Here is a 19,375-nt window from a genome sequence, read left to right as displayed (position 1 = left end):
TGTATGTGGGTATAGGCGGGTTGATAGATACAGTATGTTGGATGGTACCATATATTAGATGTTTAAACCACTGCTGGGGTGGGGGGAATCTTCAGCCCAGTATAATAGGAGCTGTACTTGGAAATCCACTAACTGCTCTTCTAATGCTTCAGCTGCCAGGTGAAACAGTGTGTGCGTTCTTCTGGTAGCTTCATTTTGTACTGCAAGTAGTGCTTTATCAGAATTCCCTCTGGAAATAGTTAGTTTCCTTAAGGCCTTTTACTGGAAATGGCTAGAAAAATAAACACACTTGCTTGAAGGCAGTGGTGCGGGGAACCATATAGGCTGTTTTTAAAGCAGCCTTTTAAAAAATATTACTGACCCTTTTCTCCAGCACATACACATGCATATGGGCGTGCATGGGAAAACCTACAGCCACTGCCCTTTGCATGTTTGAGAAATCCCCAGTTGGCTGTTTACAACTCCTTGGATAATCTCCTTTCGAGTCTGTTTCATCTTGAGGTACTGATCGCCATATTCCTATGAAGTAAAGCAGTTTCCTCCACTTGCTTAGCAATAACAGAGTCAAAGTGATGTCACAAACTTTCCTCCTCTATCTACCATCTCCTTTTATCCTTCAGCCATGTTGATGCCTATAGCTATGGTCAGCTTCAACAGACTACATTTCCACTGGCCCTGTAGATTATAAAAGTTGAGTTATATGTGTCTGCCCAGATTTCCACCCTTCCTTTTCTACACTGACTCTTTTCACCAGCACAGTTAGTTTCCTTGCTCCCAGTTCAGTCACAGATATCAATCTGGTCTGTTGATTGGTATCCCAGACAACTGAGAAGCTTCTTGAGCTGTTCTGACTTACGTGGCCAGCCTGTTCTTGAAGCAAATTCCACCGCATATTTTTAATTGCAAATATCACTGTGGAATTCTTTTTATGGCTTAAAAAAAAGTTGGGTGAGTTCTCTCTGAGTGTTGCTTTGTGGGTATTTGTAATTATCAACCTCTTTGCAAGTTTCATATGTTTTTGAGCACAGAGCAGGGCTGTTTGCTTGTCTGGGAGGCCTTAGCTTCTGTCTTTCATTTCCATTTAGTGAGGAGGTGGGGGATAGAATTTTCAGAGATATTTTAGTATTCAATAAATTTCCCTCTCTGGCCTCTTTTCTGCAATATTGTCTCTTGGGACTCATGTTAGTGTTTTCAAATTGCATCTTACCCTTTGCCGCCTGTTTCTTTGTGGGTGTCCTAACTGTTCATGCTTTTGAATTTGATTTCTAAAAATATTCCATTCTTCAATTTAAAGGTTAACTGAAAGGATATGCTGGTGAGCCAGAGGTCTAGAAGGAGGTCGTTAATGCAGTTTGTCCTGACCCTTGTGCGATCTTATCCCTCCAGAACCAAAATAAAAAGCAATTTTGTTTTTAAGGATCAAAATCCTTCAAGCCTTCTAGCAGTTGCCAGTGGCTACAACAGTATTTACTCCTGAGAGGTGCTGATTGGTGGCAGAGCTGCCCATCGTCCAAGTTCTCTCTGCTGTCTCTGTCTCACAGCAAATACTGTCAAGAGAAGAGTCTAACTGCAGGAGCATATGTATAAAGTAGGGTCACTACAAATAGCAATATCAGTCATGCTGCCACCGAGAGTGTTATTAACCTTTCCACCACAAATTTCTCTCTTTCCAGGCAGAGGGCCTCCATCTGTCAAAGCCCTGAAATTCTCTCTGACCCATCTCTACACCCATCACTACCAGGGCTCCCTGTTGCTAGAATCAGGATATCATTGTTGGCAAACCTAAGGCATCCCCTAGACCAATGGCTGAGTCACTGTGTCGGCAGCACTCTCAGCCCCTGAGCATGTGACTAAGGGCTAGTCTACACTGGCAACTCTAAAGCAGTGCTGCTGCTGTGCTTTAACGTGGCTTGTGTGGTCACGTCACTCTTAGCACTCTTAAAAAAAACAAAAACAAAAAAACACTTCCATGAGGGGCGTAGCTCCCAGCGCTGGTGCACTGTCTACACTGGAGCTTTACAGCGCTGAAACTTGCTGTGCTCAGGAGGGTATTTTTTCACACCCCTGAGCGAGAAAGTTGCAGCACTGTAAACTGCCAATGTAGACAAGACCTAAGAGAGACTGGAACTGGAAATCATACCTGGATGTCTGACCTGTTATGAGGCTGAGCAAGCTCTTATTGTAAAATATTATAACTCCCCTATAAAATATGCTTCCCTGAAACCTAGCAAGCAAGATCTCACCCCAGCAGCTCACTCACTTTTTAAAATACTAAATGAGGCAACAATCTGAAATTCTACAGACCATTACTTAGTATGTGAAGCTAGTTAAGTGCCTATATGCATTTGAGAAGGAGGGGTAAAAATGAAAAGGAGGACACTGACCCATTTGGACTCATAATTTAGCTGATTTTAAATGGTTATAATGTGTTGGGGAATGTCCTCTGCTCCTCAGATACCCATATTTTTAGTTTACCATTAAAACAAAAAAACCTACACTCCTCCAGCAAAGCCAGTGGCCATTGCTCATATCAGACCTGGATAACTACATCACTCAGTGCTCTGTTGCCGTCCAGGCAAGGTGACTAATAAACACTGTTCTCATACACCTGTGTCCATCTGTGTAGTCGGACACCCCCTTTTGCATTCATGGGGAGATTTTGGCATCCAAAGCCCTCCACATAAAGGTCCCAGAGCTTTGTTCTAGATCCCCGTGTTCTGCCCCTGTTGCACAGCGGCAGTTTGCTGAGTACCCTCAGCTTTTGCAAGGCATAGTCTTCTGGAGCCTCACTACATTATGCCCCCGTTTGTCTTCTCTTCCCTGTGGCAGGCTTGTGGACTTTGGCTGGGAACCTTGATAGAGACTGGTCAGAGCAGCTGGGCCCTAACAGTTGCTCACTGTGCCTCAATAGCAGCACCACCTCTCAGCGCATAGCTGGCCCTAGTGGGAAAGTACACTCAGCTGCTCGAAAGGGATCACACGTAGCTGCTGATCTGGAGAGTGGTGAGAGTGGTTTCCAGGGGTTCTACTGTATCGGCAACGGCTCCAGTGGGGAAGAGACTACAGTAGCCTCCACCCCCCCACACACACACCTCAAAGCGCCCAGCCCAGCCCACAATGGTCCTCTTTTCTTGTCTGTCTAAAGCAGTAACACATGAGATGTAGGTCGTGTGGTTGGTCAGACTTTGACTCAGGACTGCCTCCTTCCTAGAGTAAGCCCCTCCGCATTAACAGCTAGCCACTTCACCATACAGTATGATCCCTCACCCTCAGCTCTCCATCAGTGCTGGCTGAGTATGCCCGCTCTGTGGTGTAACTCTAGGCCCATTTTATAGGGAAGAGTTTGAGTGCCAAAATTTCAGCAGAGCTGCCATAGTTATCCATAGCCTCTCTGCTCAGGACCAATGACCCTTGGTAATAAGAAGGTATATTTATAGAGAAGAACAAAATTGCCTTATCCCCAGCAATGTGCTGGTATTGTCCTTAATGCTGCTGCCGAAAAGAGGCATCAAATTGCCATGTTAACAGAAAAAGGAAAGCAGGCCGGGAAAGAAACTTTATTTTCAAGTTTCACAAAAGGGAAGCTGGGGAAATAAAGCAATGTTGCTCTCCCAACAGCAGTATTTCCCAGAATTTAGAAATTCTGGTCTCTCACTTCAGGGCATCTGTGCCCATATTCTCCCCTATGGTCCAACAAGGGCACCCATCTTTCCCTTCTGACTGGGGTATCTCCAGGCTGGACAGTTCCCTGCCTTCACTGTTTGGTTCCTAGCAAAGACAAGCTGACCTGCTTATCTTCACTTCATAGCAGGTTAACAGTGTGCCTGCCCCCATGTATAGGTACCGCACAGCTCTTTTGGTGCACGCGTATTTCATTCTTAAGATAAAAGCACTACAGAGAAAACACATTAAATACCATACAAGAACCTACATGATTATTAATAAGCTTGCCTGAAATCACCCCAACCCTACCATGGGCTCTGGCAGGAGCAGGCCTTAACACCTCACCTAAGGGGTTTTCTTGGAGTTTCAAGGGCTGATAACCATAGGAATTACATTAGCATCTCCCTCCTCCTAGAGGAGTTACATACAGTTCCACAGTAACACACACACAATTGCATTTTTAATACAATGAACCACAGAAGTATTAAAGAAAAATTGCATCTCAAGTTAAGCACCTCACTTCTTCAAAGTAACAAACCTGCCATTCACAAGCAAGCTACAAATAAAAACTTCCTCGTCTTTTGTGCTGTGAGAGGGGGACTGAGACAGCCTTAGCAGGAAGCTAGCTAGCGGAAGGTGAACATGGCCAGGACCCAATCAGGAACAAGATTTTTTTCCATAAAAAGGAAAGTGCATCTGCAAACACATAGCATATCAGCAAGCACCAAACAGTCATCTCTTCAAATGTAAGCCCATCTCCTTTCTGAAGTGTCTTGTACTGTCTTTAATCTTCCTTATAAGAGATCTAAACCACAGTACTTCTGGACTCTGGGGTGTGTTGTCTGATTCTGTCATGTGCATGCCTTCACTCCCCTTTCTTGTCCTTAAGGAGTATGGAATTGTTTTAGAAAAATGACTTTGAGGGGAAAGGGAAGCTGTGTGCATGGGTTTAATGCAGAGAGGGGTCTTTCTGCATTAAACTTTTCCTGGATGCACTGATGTTAGAGGGACTGAAGTATAGTATGTGTCTGGAGTATCTCTGGAAGAAAGTAGCGGTGAGGAGCCTTTGATACAGCTGGACTCACAATGGCCTTCTCCCTCCATTTTTCTCCTCTGAGTAACTTTGACTGTAGAGCCAGGCAGTATGTGATTTCTTTGACAAATGCTTACAGTCCTCTCTGCTCCAGGTTCAGTCACCTGTGGACTCAGCCACAATGTCACCAGTGGAAAGGACAGCTGCATGGGTTCTGAATAACGGGCAGTATGAAGAGGAAGAGGTGGATACAGAGCAGCATCAAGATGAAGTCAAGCATGCTGAGAAGGTAATTGCAGTGTGCATTCACCAGCCTGAGCTCTTAGACCTGAGGCTTCCACTGAGCTCCTATCCACAGCAGCAGGCTGAACTGTTCAGAATGATGGCATACCCTGTTGTGCCAAAATCATGCTTTCAAATGCAGCTGTTACTAGCACAGTTTTCCCTTCCAATGTGAAGAGGGATTTTTTGTATCCCCATCCTGTAGAGGCTACCCCACAGCTAGTACATTGCATGGTTTCTGACCACAGATTTAATACGGTTCATAAGCATGTTGGGACGGTTGCAAGCTTTGTTTGAAACCATTGTCAAACACATCTATAGACTAAAACAGCATAGGCATCGGCAGAGCCTACAACACCTTGCTGTTTACCTCCATCATATTTTAAGACTGAAAATATCATATTGCCTCTATTTAAATCCATGGTACGCCCACATCTTGAATACTGCATGCAAATATGGTCGCCCCATCTCAAAAAAGATATATTGGAATTGGAAAAGGTTCAGAAAAGGGCAACAAAAATGATTAGTGGTATGGAACAGCTTCCATATGAGGAGCAATTAATAAGACTGGGACCTTTCAGCTTGGAAAAGAAACAACTAAGGGGATATATGATTGAGGTCTATAAAATCATGACTGGTGTGGAGAAAGTAAATAAGGAAGTGTTATTTACTCCTCATAACACAAGAACTCGGGGTCACCAAATGAAATTAATAGGCAGCAGGTTTAAAACAAACAAAAGGAAGTATTTTGTCACACAACGCACAGTCAACCTGCCAGAAGATGTTGTGAAGGCCAAGACTATAACAGCGTTCAAAAAAGGACTAGATTCATTCATGGAGAATAGGTCCATCGATGGCTATGAACCAGGGTGGGCAGGGATGGGGTCCCTAGCCTCTGTTTTGCCAGAAGCTGGGAATGGGTGACGGGATGGATCACTTGATGATTACCTGTTCTGGTCACTCCCTCTGGGTCCCCTGATATTGGCCGCTGTCGGAAGACAGGATACTGGGCTAGATGGACCTTTGGTCTGACCCAGTATGGCCATTCTTGTATAAATCATGTCATTTAAATATATTAGATGCTGTTAGTCTCACCTCTTAGAGAGCTTATTCGGAGTAGCTAGGGGCTGTACAGTCAGGACTGAGGCAGAGCGGCAGGCTGTGTGGCGTAGCGGGGGTGATGTAGGGCAATATTAGAAAATGTTCGAGTTATATGGGTAGGATCTTACGTTATGCTAGTCCATAGTTGTTATAGTGACTGGTTCTAGCCCTTCCTGTCATTTCCTTCATTTTCTGTGTTGTTAAAGAGAGAAATGCACACCTCACCAAAAATATCCGAACTTCTCTATCTAACTAGCCCTTTTGTTTCTGATTCTGTCCCTTCCACTCCTGCCTGCAGTACGAGCAAGAGATAGCAAAGCTGAAGGACCGTCTGAAAGTGTCAAGCCGTCGATTGGAGGAGTATGAGCAGCGCCTTCTGGTGCAGGAGCAGCAAATGCAGAAGCTGCTGATGGAATACAAGACGAGGCTGGAAGATAGTGAGGAACGACTGCGCAGGCAGCAGGAGGAGAAGGACAGTCAGATGAAAAGCATCATTAGCAGGTGAGAGGAGAGTGCCTTTTTGAAAAGCTTTGTTGGAAAGCATGGAAACTCTGTAGAGACTGAAGAAACCCAGTTGATTAACTTATTACTTTGTGACAAGAAGAGCATGATATTTTGCAGGCAGGTAACTCTTGTCCTCAGTTAAACCCCACAACACTTCGGAAGTGGTCTCATCCCCATTTTACAGATGGAGAAACTGAGACACAGAAGTTAAGTGACTTGCACGCAGAGCTGAGGAAAGGATCCAAGACCTTAACTCTCAAGTCTCTGCTCTCTCTACTCATTAGGTAGACCACACTTCTTTGAAAGAGGGAAGGAGCGCCTCTTGAAGTGTGGGCTCCAAACACTGGAATCAGTGGTCCTGACACTGTTCAGAGCTGTTGAATTTTGGCATTGTTCTCTGTGTAAGGATTGAGTTTAGCCAATTGAAGTTGACAGAGGGGCAAATCGACTGCAGAATATTCCTCTTAAAAGGAAGAGAGCCAGTTGTTGGGCTGACTTGTTTGAGCTACAGCTTTGTCTGAAACACTCTAGAATTGCATTAAGATTTCCTGATCCCTTTCAATGTCCCAGGCTAATGGCGGTCGAAGAGGAGCTGAAGAAGGATCATGCTGAGATGCAAGCAGTCATTGATGCAAAGCAGAAAATTATTGATGCACAGGTAAGGAGTTTTGGATCTCCAAGAACAAAGCATTTCTTGTACAGAAACCATAGGCCCCATCCTTGTGTCCGATGCAGCTGCCATGTCAAAATCTATTAGATAGCTCTCAGCATTATTGTCTCACTCCCAAACCAGCATCAGTCCATGGCATTGAACATACTACTTGCCTCCTTCATGGAGAGAATTCTGCTTTCACTCAACAAAGACTACAGCATTTAACACCAGTGTGATGCAGTGCATTATGGGGTTTACTGAAGCCTCTAAGAAAGAAGTGAGCACTTGCTGTGTAGCACTGCACAATATTCTGCTAGAGTGTTGTATTTGACTTCAGCTGACTGTCTATCGTCAATCTTGGAATAATGCCTACTGTGGCATGAATCTCCAGTGCTTGCCTTGGCTGATACAGGTTAGCTGTGGGAAAGGAAACTAGTGCATGAGGCACGTAGGTGTAAATAATGCAGTTCTGCTCTTCCAGTGTTTGGAAGTATTGCTTCAAATCTGTTTGGCTTACCTTCTTTATCAATGCTCACCCCGATAGAAACGAAGTTGATAAACAAAATATACAACCAGTTTGATCTCTGCCTGCTGCATTATGCTTGTGAGACTGTTTGTCAAGTGCCTCTCATGCTCAAGAGTGTAGAAATCTCTCCAGCTTTTGTGCTTTTTAATTATTAGTGTCACTTCCTAGTTACAATTTAAAAATATTTAACTTTTCCAAAGATGCATGTAACAACAACAGTATCCCAGGTGGTTTCAGAAAGTCATCTCACCATGCAGGCAGGAAGTGCCAGAACCACTGAGCTGCACTTGGAATTTCTCTCCCTCGACATAAGTGGGGTTATATATTAATCTAGCCAAAGATGCTATTGGTATATTAGAGCAGAAGTGTGAGCAAGCAGGAAAGGATACGTGTTAGCCATTTGTTTCCATTATGGATAGCCAACAGTAATGAGACCTGTGAAACGTATGAGCTCTGAATGTGTCACTAGGGAAAATATACAATGGAAAGAGATCTCAAAGACTTTGTGGTAGCAAAAACGTATTCTTCAGGAGGTTCTATTTTGGAATCCGGGAAAGTTTTAGCCTCTGAGGAGGAACACTTGTGTGTGCTGTCCCCCAGCAAATTTTCCTGTAGCAACTCCTTCAGTGATGCTAGACTTGAAAACTAGAGGATTTGGACCTATGCCGTCTAATATGAACAAAATCACTTGAGTACGGTATCTTGGCCCTTGCATTATGTTCAGCTCAAAAATATTTAGACTTCTAGGCTAAGAATATAATCGTGCTGGAATTACACCATACCTGCTTCCCATCCACCCTGCAGGATGTTCTAACTGAGGATGCCAGAATAGGTCATCCTCTTGTGATATAACTTAAGTGAACAGGAGAATGAAAGGCTTTCTGTGTTCACTGACACTCAAAACCTACGATGAGAGAGCTGAATACAGGGGGCTTATATTTCATTTTTGACTCCTGTGAAGAAAGCAGAATAGCAGACCCTTTCTTCATGCAGATGGATTGGTGTTGCTTTTGAGGTAAGCTGATGGTTGGGAGGGGACATGAATGAAACAAGCCAATTTTCCTACTTAGGTACAGTCTCAGGGTCTCATTGTCCCAAACTGATGGAGCTCAGGCATGTCCAAAAAGCAACAACCTATTAGACTTCGGGGAGGAAGGTGGATACCTCTTCTCTGACCATGCCCACGCCAACTGTCTAACAGAGGGGCCTGGGCATCCTCCTCTGAGTGGGCCATTCATCTGCTGTCTCCAACCTAAAGTAAAGGGATGTGATCAGTGGCATACAAAGGGGTATAAAAGGCTTCTATAGGTGGGCCTTGAAGACGATGGTTGTGACGGGTTTGATCACAGAACCCCCCTTGGGATTGTCACCCGATGTGCTGAGACTATCTCTGAGCCCGTTTTCTCTGCCAGTTTGGGCCTCTAGAACCCTGCCTTGTTGAGCCAGACACACCAGTCTGCTCCAACACAGACCCAGGGTCTGACCCACACCCCCAAAACTGCAGAGTTAACTGAAAACGGCTTAGCAAGTGCTCCTGTCTTTAGTACTCAGACACCTAGCTCCCAATGGGATCCAAACCCCCCCCAAAATCAGTTTTACTCTGTATAAAGCTTATACATGGTAAACTCATAAATTGTCTGCCCTCTATAACACTGATAGAGATATGCACAGCTGTTTGCTCCCCCAGTTACTAATTACTTACTCTGGGTTCAATAATGAACAAAAGTGATTTTATTAAGTATAAAAAGTAGGATTTAAGTGGTTCTAAGTAATAACAGACAGAACAAAGTAAATTACCAAGCAAAATAAAATAAAACACGCAAGTCTAAGCCCAATACATTAAGAAACTGAATACAGGTAAAACTCACTCTCAGAGATGTTCCAATAAGCTTCTTTCACAGACTAAACTCCTTCTTAGTCTGGGTCCAGCAATCACTCACACACCTGTAGTTACTGTCCTTTGTTCCAGTTTCTTTCAGGCATCTCTTTGGCGTGGAGAGGCCATCTCTTGAGCCAGCTAAAGATAAAATGGGGGGGGGGGGTTCCAGGGCCTTTTATATTCTTTCTCTTGTGGGTGGAAACCCCTTTGTTCTCCTGTGCAAAGTCACAGCAACAAGATGGAGTTTGTAGCCACCTGGGCAAGTCACATGTCCATGAATGATTCAGCTTTTTGCAGGCCACCACCATTGTTTACATGCTAGTTTGAATGTTCCCAGGAAAGTCAGATGTGGATTGGCATCTCCCAGAGTCCATTGTGAGTTAAGTGTTTCTTGATTGGGCACTTACTGAGAATAGACCTTTCTCAAGCAGCTGACCAAATGCTTCACTGAGGCTACTTAGAATCAAACACATTGAGATACAAGTACATAGCCAATATTTATAACTTCAAATACAAAAATGATACACATACAGAGAGCATAATCATAACCAGCGAACTACAACCTTTCCATAGACACCCCACTTGACCTCCTCTGTACAATACCTGGTGTAACCATAGGACCCTGATTGCAACAATGATCTATATGGTCACAGTTCATGTCAATAATGTCACAATGGTGAATCCCATCTGGACTGTGAACTTGCTTTCAGGGGTTGGCCAGCTGCATTGGGGGAGTGCGAGCGCTGAGATGGGGGCATGGAGGAGCACTGTAATAGATACAGAGAAATTGATGGGCGGGGGTCATGCAGCCAATAATCAGCCTAGAATGATCATGTTTGAGCAGAGAGGAACTTCCCTCCCCCCCCCCTTTTTTTTTTTACCAGTCTATGCCAATAGCCTCTCCTCCTCTGTGCGATACTGTGACTGTTCCAGGAGCAACATGATGGGGATGTTGCATGCCAGAGAAGTCTGGTCCCTCAGTGTCAGTATGCAGAAGGGAGGGTTGTTGGTTAACCCCTCCATGCTGAAGGGGTGCAATGCCCCGACATGACGGCTAGATGTTTGTGGCATGATCACCGGCAGTGCAAATTGCTTGAAGGGATCAGCCGTGTGAGACAGAGTTCTGTACACATCCCATACAGTAACTCTGATGTTTCAACGGCTAGGAAAAGTAACCTTTTTAAAATGGAGAGAGAAGTTTTCCCTTTTAATCGAATTTCTTTCTCCCAGCCCAGTGCCCTCACCCCCTCCATATGGGAAACTTCGGGTTGATTTCTGGACCTCACCTCTCACTCACCAAACCAACAAAAGCTGTGGGGGAGTGCCCAGAAAAAAGCCCAAATCGGGTTTGGAAAGGCGAGTGCATCAGTGAACCCATAGAAACACAATACCAGTAGTCCAGTCTGCAATTGGATAGAGTTCCATGGCCATGATGCAAGGCCTTTTGTGGGTCCTCGAGCAGAAAAGGGATGTTGGCAGGGAACTCAACACCTGGTTGCAGAGGACACAACTGTCTGAAGAACCAGATATCTTTTACTGTTAATTGATCTGCTTCAAAGTACACTTAGAAGGAAGATTGTTCTTAGACCATGATTCGTTGGCCAGTGGGGTTTAAGACATCAGGATAGAGAGGTAGGGAGCTCATTCTCTTTAGAGATACTTGGAACAGAACTGGATCCTGGTTTCTCATTTTAAAGATGAAAATGCTAGGACATAGCAGTGAAGGACATTGGCTTCTTGTCTCTTTCTTCACCACAGAATGCTTCGCAGGAATTGCCTCTTGTCTTGTGTTCAGGGTGTGGAATCCATTATTAAGCTATGCACAACAGTCTTATTGTTAAACTGACTATATATATTACTCGCAACTTTATTGCACAATGTTTGTAGGTGTTGTGAATCCAGAGGTCCTCTCTGTGCTTCCCAGATTGAGAAGAGAGGTCTGGGTGATGGTAACCTCCCCAGAGAATAGCAGAGCTGCAAATTGACACAACAAATCCTGCATCTTGGCAGGGGGTTAGACTAGATGACCCTTGGGGTCCCTTCTAACCCTGTGATTCTGTGATTCTATGAAATAGCCCAATTGCTATTGCAAGTGACATCTCCACTGTGTTAAATTACAGGTCATAAATGGGGATGAGATAATTCAAACAGGCAAGTAAACCCATCAGTTCTCTAGCTGAGCAGTACCCAGCCCTGGCCTGGTGCACTGACCTCCTACACATTCCAGCTCCTACCACTCCCTGCACCTAATTCATGTGCATTAGGAACGTGTTTGGTTAGATTGCATTTTCCTTTGAGTGAGGCAGTATCAGCAGGGTGCATCTCCTTTTGCTCACCAAGCTCATGCCTTCAAGATTAACATTCTGGTTAAAGCTTTTCAGTTGTTCTATCCACGTTTGGTCTGAGTTTGCAATTACCTCATGTACTGAGCATGCTCAATCAGTGCCAGAAAACACCCCAGCCTTCCATTTTTAATTCTTTGTAAGGTCACATTTTTTTAATAGAAAGTTCTCTTTTAAAAATGAAGATTGAGTCGGGGGAGGGAGGGACTTCAACTTGCAGAGGAAACAGATCTCTGCTAAGTCAGGTATTTTTCTTTCTTCCTTTAAACCTATCTGCTCACTCTGGTGTGGGAGGGAAGGCTGATGCTTTACCTCTCAGATCTTGCCCCTTCTTTTTTCCCCTTTCTGGACCAGGAGCAGTGAAATGGTAGGACAATGAGTGGTCATGGCCTGATCTTGCTATTGATCTCTACTGACCCTGTTACCTACATCAGCTCTGTTATATACACACAACTCCGTCTGCAAAGGGCAGTCAAACAAGCAGCACCTAAACTCTGTTTTGTTTTGGGTCCCCCACCTTTATTCACTTGGGGAAACCCTTTGGGAAGAACAAACATTCTCCCTGATTGCACATGTACCATACAGCTGACATGCTGGGATGTGAACCTCATGGGGCTGCTGTAAAACTTACGTCTCCTGAGCAACATGTCTGAATTATCCCTTAATGTTTGTGCCTTCCGTATATCATTTTTCCTTCCCTTTGTTTCTCAATGGGCTGGGGCTGGACTGGGCAGAGACTGCATGCAGCTTTTTTAAAAATAAGAATATAAAATAAGTCAATTGGCTGGTAGCACAGAGAGCATGTTTACCTGCTGCAGTGTCCATTGCTGCTTTGTGTGGTTGCATTTTTTTAAAAGCAAGACAAAAATTGCAAGCTTCCTTGTACATCAGTCTCCTTGGTTTGAATCCCCCTTCTCAGTGTCCCACCTCAGATAGCACAGTTGATTTATTTTTTTATGTATTTAGTGCATTCCACTACCCTTTAGTTTCCAAATACTTTATTGCTTGAAGTGGAGGCTAGCACTTTCTGTGCCAGAAGAATTAAAACCAGAACGAGAGAACCTTTGATTTTGTAGAGTCCTGGAGCAACTCCGAGCTGGAATGGGTCTAGGAACAGTGTGTTTTGTTTGTTTGTTGTGTTTGTTGATGCCATCTCCCCCACCACCCACACTTCCCTCTTACCCCTCCCCGCCCCCACCAAATAACCCCTTAGTTTTAGCTTTTGGCTGCTTTTCTCCTGTGTTGCTGTTGCACCCTCACCGTTGCTGGTGACTGCAGGCTGCCATTATCTGCTGTTTTAATTTCAAACATACCGTGGGTTTATACTGCGCACTCTCCATGCAGTCTTTAGAGACAATGACCCTTACATACCACCTGCACTTTTCTTTGCAACCTCCCACCCTTTGTTTTGCTGCTGCCTGTTTCTGTTTTCCAAATTTTCCAATAAGAGAAAAAATTCTAAATCCAGGAAGGCTTTTGCGCCTTCATGTGCCTTGTGAATGGGCCGTAGGGTCAAAAACCTGAAATACGTAACCGCCATGGCTGGATTAATTAACTAAGTATAGCAATGACTTATTGGCAGCTTCCATCATGTAAAGAAACCAGGGAGACCAAACTGGGGTGTGCAGAGCCTATGGCAAACGGGGGCCATAGTACCTCCAAAAAACAGAAAGAGGCAGAGACATCCCCATTCCACAGGGAAAGCTGGTAAGGATGTATCTGCCTAGAAAGCATCTGAAGACTTGATCACAGCGCAGGCAATGGAAGTTCCTGGCAAAGAAAGGGTTTAAGGCAGTGCTGTACTGGCTGGAGTGGCTTTGATTTATTGTGTGTCTGTGTTTCAGGAGAAGCGGATCGTGTCTCTGGACTCAGCCAACACTCGGCTGATGAGTGCCCTGACACAGGTGAAGGAGCGCTACAGCATGCAGGTCCGCAATGGCATCTCCCCCACCAACCCCACCAAGCTTTCCATCACGGAGAATGGTGAATTCAAAAACAGCAGCTGCTAACAGGTTAGATGCTGCTGGCCATCTTCCCAGGGGCAGGGCGGAAGGAAGCAGACTCAAGAAAGCCAAACACAGACTCCTTACAGGTTTACAGAATGCTGCTAAAAGAAAAACTCTGGAGTGGGGCCATAGAGCCCACCATTCAGACCAGGATAATAAGGGCAAGGGCCCTCCATATTGCTGTGTGTGTATATATATATATAGGGAACCTGTTGTGGGCCATGTACAGAAAATGCCACTGTAATATACCAAAAGGAAGTCAACCATGTAGATTTTTTTTTAATTATTGCTATTTTTATTATTATTTTTTCCTCTTGCTCAAAGCACTGCAGTCCTTGAAGAGGGAGAGAGAGGAGTGTGTGTGCACATGTCCGGTGTGGGTGAGGGCGTGAGCGCGAGAGACAGAAGCAGTTGGTTACTTAGAAGCTGCACATATCAGGGTGATTGATACAAGCACATGGAGTGAAGTGAAATATTAGTTAAATTAATTATAAAAGCGACCCGTCTGCCAATTTTAACCTTCTCTTCCCCAGTTCTTTAACTGAAAACGAACTCCACATCCAATCTTCACACAGGCTTCTGTATGTGCTATTGCTGGGATATAGGCAAAAGGCTATTCCAGTCTCTCTGAGCATACTGGGTAGGAACTCTTTGGAGCAGTAAGCTCATCTCCTTGTGGTCTGCCCAAAGCCAGGCTTTTCACCTAACAGACAAAGGGAATTTGCAGTTTTAAAGGTGGGATATTTTTACCCCAGTTATAGTAAGGTTTGACTTTTCCTTTTTAGAGTTTACAGAACTGTAAATACCTGTGTTTTTTTGACCTTCAGTCCAATTCCCAGTGTGCACACAGTCCATTGTCTCAATGCAATAGCTATCCAAATCTGGGCTCCACTCTCCATTGGAAATAATCAGCTTAGTACCCTAAGGAAAGGGCTAACCAAAGGGCATCCAGGCTCTGTGCAATAGATCAGTGAACGTAAAATAAAACTTGCCTACTTTGTTTATTTTTAACTTTGTCTTGTTCAGTTTCACTTTCACCATTTCACCCATTGGGTTATCAGATATCACAACATCCAGAGATGCTTTCTCCAGACTACGCATGATTTTTTAACATCTCCACCCCACCCAAATTAAATTTGCCTTTCTGTTAATGTTTTTTGAGTTCTGTACATATCCAGCTTTTTGCCTAGGTGAGTTTACAGCTGAACCTCAATGTCCCCCGTAATGTCGCACTTGCTTCCCACAGGAGTAAACTTTTGCAGGATGTACATGAACACTCATCCTGAAATTAAAAATGACCTTGTGGGAAGGAAGATTCTGTAATATCACATGCCACACTAGATTAACAGGAATTACACAGTATTACCAACTCTCATGGTTTTACTAGAGGTCTTGGAATACTTAGTGTGTTGTTTTTTTTAAAGCCCCAGCTTCTGGAGTCAAATGATTGTGAGAATCTCCACTTTCAGTTTGTGAAAAGGTACGTTTTTAGCTCGTTATTGCAGAGAAAAGCATGAACGTGTGAATCCTAAAAACTCAACACAAAGTAAGTAAAAAGGACCCCAAACTAGACAAATTCAAATTAGAAATTAGGTACAAATTTCCAGCAGTGAGGGTAATGAACTATTGGAACAAGCTACCAAGAGAAGTGGTGGATTGTCCATCTCTTCATGTCTTTAAATCAAGATTGGATACCACTTTGGAAGATTTGTGTTAGTCAGACACCAGTTATTGGGCTCAATCCAGGAAACTGGGTGAAATTTGAGGGCCTGTGTTATGCAGGAGGTCTGACTAAGTGATCTGATGGTCTGTTCTGGCCTTAAGAACTATGAATCTATGAAAACTTACTATTTTAAAAATCTTGGGATTTCTAAGCCAATCTCATGACTTTTGGGGGACTGATTTGAATTCTCTGACTGCTCGGGGTTGGCAATGTTGACAATGACCTTAATTCAGAGTGTTTGTCCAAGTTTGTTTGCTGTTTAGAAATGAATTAGCCTAACTCTTTAGGCCGATTCTATTTCTTTGTTGTAAAGCGCAATATGTTAACAGTGCGAGTTAAGTTACTTCCATTAAACATACCCACACATATATGTACATATATAACTATGCACAAAAACAGAGAGACCATATCTCCTGTACTGTAAGACATATAAAGTAAAAGTGTATGAATCTCTCTTAGTAAGACCTTGGTAGTTACTTCCATTGAGAGGTAGAAAACTTACCTGAAGTGAGTAAGAATTTATTTTTAATGTTCTTTCAGCTCAAAGCTGCTTCCTCCGCCTACTTCTCAAACATGATAGGTACTAAAGAGCAAGGAGAGGTCCTGCTTAATGTTCTTGAAGCAGCACTGACAAGTTTGTGGAGGCTTCTGTGCTAATGGGGCCATGTACTGGATCTGCACAGTAGTGATTTTTTTTTAAACTTTCCAAACGATGTTTTCCAACTCTGGGTCAATGTGACCCCTGCTATATTCGCCCTTGGGAGCTGTGCCTTTCACCCTCTCCTCCTAACCATGTACCAAGGCTGCAGTCATAGTAACAGCAGTGGATCCATTTGTCTGTTGTGAGTAGCGCTCTCATTTTTGCGAGAAGCTGTTGTCCCGTGAAACCCCCTTTAGCTCAGCATTTTTGTGTGGCTTGCAAGCAGCTACCACACGTCTCCCCCTGCGTTATATAGCTGCACCCAAATTCAGTGAAGTTCACTATATAATTACCCTAGATTATATTCACCCAGCTGTGCTATGCAAAATCTTTTTCCCAAAAGCAGCCTTGTAGATGGGTGTGTACTTTAATCATATAGTATATAAAGCATGTGGTGTGGGTGGGTTTTTTCTCTGAAGTTCAAGATTAAGGAGCAATTGAATGCTTTGTCTATGCATTATTTTGTGGGGGGCTAGAAGAAGGTTTACAAGGACATACAGACTCCAGTCGAAATGTCATTCTAGTGGTGCTAGGCTAACGCTACTGAGGGAGATGGAGCTGACCAGAGCCCACTCTAGCCTTATGGTAATCCACAAACAGTCACTATTTGAGATGTGTGATTAGCTGGTGAAGGCTCTTGGGAATGTATTGTGCACTTGCCTTTGTGTAAGGTTCACACAGGCTTCTGCCGAGAAATTCAATAGGGACAGCATCTTTCGATGCGTATCATATCAAATCATCATCAAATACACATAGCCTGCTGAGGACCATTGCACCACCAGAGCTGATGGCATCGTACCTTGCATCATAGAGTGAAGTTCCCAACTTTGGGCTGCCTCCATGAGTGTGTCTGTGTTGTAGAGGCATTGGGACAGGGCTGCTAATGGAAAAGGAAGGCGAGGATTCCTTGTCCCAAGCTCTCTGGTGCCATTGGTTTCTATTAAGCATCACAGTTTGTGGTTAAACATTATTTGCCAACTGATTCTCCAAGCCTCAACCTAAAACTGTAGCTTTCCACTGTCTGTGATTATCACTAAATCTAATTTCCTCACCCTTCATCTGAGCTGTGCTGAGTGAGAGAGGGAGTTTACAATATACCTTTGCATTCTCAACAGTTATCACAGTGACACACAGGCCTCAGGCCAACAGACATCTCTGTGGCCAGCCATTGACTGTGTGCTCGTGGTGCTATTTCTTGGCCCAGCTCCTTGAGAGAGAGAGTGTGGAAGCACTACTTGTATCCCAGTATGATGGGGCTAACTGTGACCTCGGGGATTAGGTGCTTGTTGGCCACATCCATGACTCTTGTTTTATGATGGTCCCTCAAAGAAAAATTAACTAAGAGACCCTTTCCTATACCAGCCAGTTGGATTTCTGAATTTTAAATAAAAACTCTTGACCTGCTTGTGGTGGTATAGTTAAGCACAATAGCATGTGTTGTGCTCTGGCACTTTGTCAAATTCTGAATGCTATATGCTGCATTGATGAGGGATGAAAGTAATCACACTTGCAAGAGAAGCAGTAAATATCTCAGGAGAGGAGGAGATGCTAAGGGTGAGTGAATGGCCTAAACGTGGCCTAATCTAAAGGACCCTTCTTTGCAACACAGGGAATTCAGGTCCTAAAGAAGGAAAAGGGGTGGGAGTTAGTCACTAAGCATCTACTGTTTTTTCTTCAGTGTATAGAAATGGGTATTCATATATGTAAATACATACACAGCTGCATATAGCTGCACATTTCAAACATTCTCTCTTAGAAACCCTCTCATATCATGAGAAAACCCTGAGTAGGGTGGAGAGAGATGTGCATATTTCCTAGCTAGTGGACATAGGTTGTGTTCTGTGGTTGGATAACCTCTATATTCGGCCATCCCAGAAATGTTTTTCTTTTACATTGTTGCAAATGCTTTGGCATTTTTTTTTACCTTTTGCATTAATTTCATATTCTAATGCAAGTTCAAACCACCAGCTTTTAACTAACCAATGGGTCAGTGATTTAACAGTTGTGTATGCAGTGTATGTTAGCCATATTCATTTGCCGAGTCACCAATGTGATGTATGTACAAATCCTATTTATGTGTTCTGTAAAAATGTCTACATCACTCTTGGGGAACAATTCATGTCTATGTTAAACCATTACATGTATATTTATATTGTTGATTAACATTAACCAAATAGGATATTAACTGGTCAACCACTATTCTCCAACAGTGTGTGTGATAGATTTAAAGGATTAAATGTAGGTTGATGCTTTTAGACACTTCCTTCCCTACATTAAATTAGCTCCCATGAGAGAGAGAATGTCATTGTGAATCACTCCTGCCAGGAATCCTACCTGTACAAAAATAGATTTTCTATCTCAAGGGCCTTAATGAGAGTGTTACTACACAGGACTATTTTACAATGATAGCTCTAAATAATTTATTTTTTAGTTCAACAAATTACACCTTAAAAAAAGTAATAAAGTTGGTTTTCAAAACCATATTTTTATGCTAGTAGCACTGGACAGTTCGGTCTCTGAGCTCCATCTCTGCATTTCATTGTCTGGGTTTGTTCTAAAGAAGATTTATTTTTGTTCTGTGAATAATTTTTCCAAGGTTCTTATATATGTACAGATATAGATACATTTGAGGTCTTTTATTGATATTCCTACAAAGAATACAAATAAACTTTAACTTTAAACAGTTTGGACTCAGTCTGCCTGCATTGATTAAAATCCTACTGCTCTCACTGCTGGGTGATCGTACATGTGTGTTGGGGCAATTTAAAAAAAAAACTAGTGGGAGGAAATTTGCAAGGGAACAGTATAACTGAACATCTGGGACAGTTTGCATTGCAACTCCTTGAGCTATCCAAGTAGGGTTACCAGATATCCAGTTTTCGACCAGAATGCCTGGTCAAAAAGGGACCCTGGTGGCTCCAGTCAGCACTGCTGACCGAGCCATTAAAAGTCTGATTGGCGGGG

General features: G+C 43.4%; 1 protein-coding gene across 4 annotated transcripts in view; it reads left to right on the top strand.

Moving 5' to 3' along the window:
• RASAL2 (RAS protein activator like 2) overlaps positions 1–19,094 on the top strand; it is a 279,206-nt gene extending 260,112 nt beyond the window's left edge. For 3 of the 4 annotated variants that reach the window (XM_045026721.1, XM_045026720.1, XM_045026717.1), the window contains 4 exons: positions 4,851–4,985; positions 6,378–6,580; positions 7,154–7,241; positions 13,827–19,094. In XM_045026721.1, the coding sequence (XP_044882656.1) occupies positions 4,851–4,985; positions 6,378–6,580; positions 7,154–7,241; positions 13,827–13,991 (591 nt within the window). In that variant the 3' untranslated portion in view covers positions 13,992–19,094. Of the gene's footprint in view, positions 1–4,850; positions 4,986–6,377; positions 6,581–7,153; positions 7,242–11,760; positions 11,792–13,826 lie in introns of all 4 variants that reach the window. The other variant, XM_045026719.1, reaches the window with a different exon arrangement.
• The last annotated feature ends 281 nt before the right edge of the window (positions 19,095–19,375 follow it).

This window comes from Mauremys mutica, chromosome 8 (genome assembly GCF_020497125.1).
Source record: "Mauremys mutica isolate MM-2020 ecotype Southern chromosome 8, ASM2049712v1, whole genome shotgun sequence".
NCBI classification, from domain to species: domain Eukaryota; kingdom Metazoa; phylum Chordata; order Testudines; family Geoemydidae; genus Mauremys; species Mauremys mutica.
The sequence above is the reverse complement of the archived record's forward strand: the minus strand, read 5'-3'. Positions and strand labels throughout refer to the sequence as shown.